Source organism: Manis javanica, chromosome 14 (genome assembly GCF_040802235.1).
Source record: "Manis javanica isolate MJ-LG chromosome 14, MJ_LKY, whole genome shotgun sequence".
NCBI lineage: Eukaryota > Metazoa > Chordata > Mammalia > Pholidota > Manidae > Manis > Manis javanica.
The window spans coordinates 40,220,193-40,226,150 of NC_133169.1; the positions used below are offsets into that span (position 1 = coordinate 40,220,193).

Here is a 5,958-nt window from a genome sequence, read left to right on the forward strand (position 1 = left end):
GGAGAGGCAGTTGACCTGCCACTACTATGAAGAGCCCTGGAATGCTGAAGATGATGTATTTCAGGGCAATGCTGAGCTTTGGAAAATGAAATTGTTCCCGAAGTATAGCAGGAGACATGAACACAGCCTAGCTGATGTGGAATAAGTACATATGATGAGGCAATCATTTCATAAAGATTTGAAAATGACTTGGAAATAGTCCAGAGAGGAGTTAACAGGATGTCTTTGGATAATGCAAGAAGAATTCAGTAGTGATAAAGGAAGGACATAATGCAGCAAAAAGGAGGAGAGAAAACAATGAATGACAAGGAGTGGAAAGAGAAACAAAATTTCAGAGAGAGATCATCTGACTGGGGACTAAACATTGAAGGTAATAAATCCCCAGATTGAGGAAAACTATGGGTAAAATGATCCATGATTGTAGATAAAGCAAAGAATCACATAAATATTAGTGCACAGAGAAAACCTTCCTATTTCTACAGGTGACAGGAAAAATAAACAACATAAAATGGAGTGTTTAAGATGCACCATCCCCTCAGAGCCAACAGCTCTCTGATCACATTTAGTCTTTGTGATTGGGGAAAATTGATACCAAAAATACATGGCAGCTGATAAGAATGTGTGTGTGTGTTAAAAGATGGTGTTTTCAGTTTTGAAAATGATAAAGTTAAAAAGGCAATAATATAGTGAATTGAATTATATTACTAAATCACAGTAGAGAAACTAAGTCCTCTTCTTGGAGTAGTAGATAGATCTGAGAATGGACAGGTTACCCAACATGAAGAAAAGCAGAGAACTATACAGTAAGTGGAAGCAAAAACTGAAACAGGTTGAGTGAAATGATAATGTTATAAAGGTTTATTGGCATAGGCAGTCAATCACAAAAGGCGAAGAAATAAAACAAGTATCAATGGAGATAAGTTTAGATATAGATTTAAAGTGTATATAAAAGTAAAGATAATACAGGTATAGCTACAGATATGGATATTCATGAATGTGAATAAAAAAACAAGTTAACTTAGAAGATGGGCTCACATTATACCTCCTAATAGTGTGATTAATGTTCTCTGCTGCTTATGGAAATGTCTATTTGGGAACAATACATTTTAAATTCCCCTTTGAGACAGATATATACCCATACAGATAGGTATGATTAAACTTACCGTATGTTCACATGCCTATAAATTACACCATATATGTAAGTATATATTCTGTGTCAATTAAAAATTATTTTCCATAAATTCTTCTCATCAATGTGTTCTAAAATGAGTACTGACTTTTTCTATTTTACTGTTACAGTCACTGTAAACATGCTCAGTGACATAAGGCCCTGCCGAGTGCCCCTTTCACCTCTGTGCTCCTCAAGCTGTAGATCCTGGGTTTTGGCATTGGGGTGATAACCCCGTAGAGCATGGCGATGAGCCTGTCCCTGGCTGGGGAGTGTTGACTGGAGGAAGGCCAAACATAGGTAAATATTACTGTGCCATAAAACAACCCAATCACCAGGAGGTGGGAGGCACATATGGAGGAGGCTTTGAGCTTCCCTTTCACTGTTTGGATCTTTAGGAAGGTGAATATGATTTACATAAGAAATGAAGGTAGTTAGGAAGGCACCAATTCCCAAAATAATTGATACCACAAACATAAGCATTTCTTCTATGTAGGTGGATGAGCAGAAGAGGGCCACCACTGGGGATATGTCACAGTGATACTGGTTAACCGGATTGGACTTGCAAAAAGATAGGCGGAAGGTGGGCACCGTGTGGAGGAGGGAATGGAGAAACCCTGCTGTCCAGGTCCCAGCTGCCAGCTGGGCACAGCGAGCCTTGGTCATGATGAGGGTGTAACGGAGGGGGAAAAAAATGACCATGTACTGGTCATAAGCCATGACAGCAAGAAGGAAGACCTCAGTCCCCGCCAGGGCCACCAGGAAATAAAGCTGCAAAACACAGCCCAGGAAGGAAATGCTGTGATTCCCAGTCAGGAGGTTGTCCAGCATCTTGGGGACAGTAGCTGATGGGCAGAATATGTCTAAAATGAACAGATTGGCCAGAAAGTAATACATGGTTGTATTTTTCTCGGTCCCGATGACCAAGAGAATGGCCCCGTTTTCCACCAAGGTGACCTGGTAGGTGACGGCAAAGACCACAAAGGGAGGACAGTGCACCTCGGGGAGGTCAGAGAGCCCCGTGAGGATAAAGTGAGTCACGGTGGTGAGATTGTAGCTGTCCATCTCCCCTCTCCACGGGGGTCTCCCTGGAGGGAGGGAAGCCAACTATCACAGGTCAGAGAAAAAAAGAAGGGAACTATTTATTAGAAATTTGAAAATTATTGTGTGTGGTTGGTGATGAATGTTATCCATATATTAACTAAAAATTCCAATTATTAGAACTGTTGTTAAAACATCTGATTTCATGTTGTTTCTTGTAATACTCATCCTCAGATCCTTACACTAAGGATCACCTCCACATCCCTAAGGAGATGTTAAAAAATGCTTTCTTAATAAAATTACTGTGGTTTCACCAGTGTTTGGGATTACACAATTCAGTGAGAGCTACCTTTGTGTCCTTCACACCTACTTGGGCATTTACCTTATTTTGCTTTGTAGTATCTCAATGTGTAGAATTTTATGCACTATCTCAAGTTTAAGGACATCAATGACAGAAGCTATGTATTCTTACGTTATATAATTTCAAGGTATATAATTTTTGCAGTATACTTCTTATATAATATTATATTGGTTTTAGATGAATAACAGAATAACTCAATAATTACATTAATAGTTGCTCACCATAGTAAATGTAACCCTATTACCACAATTATGCAATACTATTGGTTATATTCTCTATGTTGTACTTCCACTCTTATGATTAATTTATTTTATCATTTGTAGTTAGTACTTTTTATCCCCTTCACCATTTTTCACCCATCTTCCTACCCCATGATTTCACTTTTGTACACAACAACAACAAAAGACCCCACAAACAGTAATAAATAAATACCTGGTATATATTTTAATAACTTGTAAGCAATGAGCAGACATTAAAAAGAATAATTATCAGGAATTTTGCATGGAAAAGAATGAACGGTGTGTCTCCTGCTTATACAAAATGTATGTGTTGGTGAAAATAAATATGGAAATGGTTTTATAACTTAGAATCATAATCATTGAAGTATGAATTTTAACAGGTGTTTTCCAGAATGAGTATATTAAAAAACATTTTATCCTATAACATAAATAAGCAAACAAATATAACAGAAATAGACTTATAAACACAGAGAACAGATACTGCTTACCATTGGTAATGCAGATGCAAAGATATATTGGATAAGAGGTATAAACTTGTAATATTACAATAATTTAATCATAGAGAAGGAGGTACAGAATAGGCAATAGAACTAACAGTATTGTAATATAATTTCATGGTGACACAGTAACTACACTTACCATGGTAAACATTTGGTCATGGGTACAACTTTTGGGTCACTTGGCTGTGAAACCAACATAATATTGTATGCCATCAATATTTCATTAAAAACCTAAAATAAGAAAGGAAAATAAAGCTAGTTCAATAGTGTCTAAATGTGAGTGAAACTAGAAACCAATATATTGGCATGATATTCAAATCCCATTACCCTTAAGACAAACATATCATCATATGTGTCATTATTCAAGGAAGTTTAAGGGTACACAATCATAAATGACTCAAGGTTTTGGCCATAGTAAGATATTTAATTTTTGAATTGCATTTGTATTTACAATAACTTTAACCTAAGGTCTAAAAATCACTATTTCTACTATCTTTCTGTCACTTTGAAAACTATGTTTTTTAAATATCACATGTGAATGATAGAAAAAGAGAAAGATGATTAGAAAACATGAACACTTTAACTGGTTCAACCTCAATACCTATTTCATCTACTGGAAATTATTAATGAAATATTTGATGAGATTAAATGCGTAGTATAAATAATACAAATTACCTGTAATGATTTATTTATACAGAAGAAATGAAATTATTATCTACCATATTTTAATGCAACATTTCATTATATTCTTCGTTCTTTTCTTGGTCTTTTTCTTTTCCTTCCTATTCTATCTTCCCTTCTCACTTCCATTCTTTCGGCCGGCTTGTCTGTCTGTTTTTTGAAAAGTGTAAAAATCATTATGGATGTCAATCTTTAATTTTACAATTTCTTATATATTTCATAAAATGAATAAACTCTTGAATATTTACCTGTGGGCTACTGCTCCTTAACTTTAATTGAAATATAGTTAATGTACACTTTATATTGTTTTCAGTGTACAACTTAGTGATTTGACAATGATATACATTGCCAAATGCTCACCATGACAAATGTAGATACCATCTGCAGATAATATACAACTATTCCACAATATTATTTATTATATTCCATATACTATACTCTCATCCCCATGGCTAATTTATTTCCTAATGGGAAGCCTGCACCTCTTTATCCCCTTCACCCACTCTAACCACCCTCCCATCCCTCTTCCCCATGTGATATTTAAATAGGAATCTCTGATGTTATTGTGGGATGATTTTACTCTTTCCTCACATAGCATCAGATCTGTACCATACTTCAGAGAAAAATAGAAAGTATTTTCATGATATTAAAGTCATGAAATTTAAGGAAGAATATGATTATATTAACAACAATGTCCTTGGATAACATTATTCAATCAGTGGGTGCTTAGTGAGTGAATTAGAGTGAAATAGAATGAAACAAAAACCATCTACCCTGTCAGTTCACAAAATCAGAAATTTCAAGGCTCTACAGAAGCAAAATTTCAGTTTTCTACATCTTTATATATTCAGTTTAAGAAAATGTTGTAGTAACTTTATAAAATTTTAAAAGGTACTATTACAAGAGATATCAGTATCTTGAGACATTAAATATTAAATTGGCCAAGATTAGCTCTCTCCTCTCTCATGGATACTATCCAGAAAACAGGTTTATTAATTGTATAACTTACCCCTTTGCCTGTGTTTAAACTGAAATAAACCTCATATGAAGCTCTGTTCTTTATCAAATGTTTACTTCATGGATCCACTATATGGAGAAAAGTAAATTAGTTAATCAAGCAAAAATAATATCTGATATATCTTGAATTTTTAAAGATAATTCAAATGTTATCATTTCTTTAGTATTTCGACATCAGGGAAAACTACATTTAAAATTATGAACAGGAAGATGTTTCTTAAGGCTCTATTGATAAAGAAGAAATCCATATCCTTCCTTTTTTAACTCAGTGGATTGATAAGTAATAATTTAAAGCAGTCAAAAATGTCCTAAATTTCATCGCTCTTCCTGCTTTGTTGAATCCTTACTGCCCGTTAGGTCTCATGGACCAATATTTTAGGGAACACACATTCAGGTCTTTGGGTCAGAGAATCCATTTGATAGAGCAGAACTTCACAGCCAGACGATCTGGATACACACTTGCATGTGGATGCACAATTTCTAGGGCTGAAATTAAATAATTATAAGCATTTGTTTATACACACACTCTTTAATAGTAGGAATTGCACACCCTTCATCTTCCCTGTTTAGTATTCAATTTTAACTGATCTATCCAAGGTATACGTGTTCCTACCATATTAACATCTTTACCAATATCAAGTTATTTATTTTGGCTTAAAAAGTGCAGAATTTACTTCATGCTTTCATTGCCTTTTCAATTTCAGAGAATTCATTCACAATAAAAACATTCAACAGAAGGAAAGTAAAATAATCTGGCCAAAGAAAAAGAAGTACCTAAATTAAAGCAAACTTCTCACTCATATACAGTGTGAATACTGCAACTTATTTTATATTTTATTATACCCAATTTTCTTTTAGAAAAAACTAGAGAGAATATTATTGACTTCTTCATAAGTGTGAATTTCTACTACCCTAATAATTGGCACTTGTAATAATAATAGACACTTATTT

The 5,958-nt window shown here is 34.4% G+C and overlaps 1 protein-coding gene across 1 annotated transcript; it reads right to left on the minus strand.

Moving 5' to 3' along the window:
• Positions 1-1,282: 1,282 nt before the first annotated feature.
• LOC108399522 (olfactory receptor 12D2-like) lies at positions 1,283-2,233 on the minus strand. Its single transcript, XM_037004290.2, has one exon. It carries the CDS (start codon positions 2,231-2,233, stop codon positions 1,283-1,285), a length of 951 nt encoding a protein of 316 aa, XP_036860185.2.
• Between the last annotated feature and the right edge of the window lie 3,725 nt (positions 2,234-5,958).

Bases quoted from the DNA above. Each gene is read 5' to 3' on its own strand.
- LOC108399522 (XM_037004290.2), bottom strand. From the start codon at position 2,233: ATGGACAGCTACAATCTCACCACCGTGACTCACTTTATCCTCACGGGG.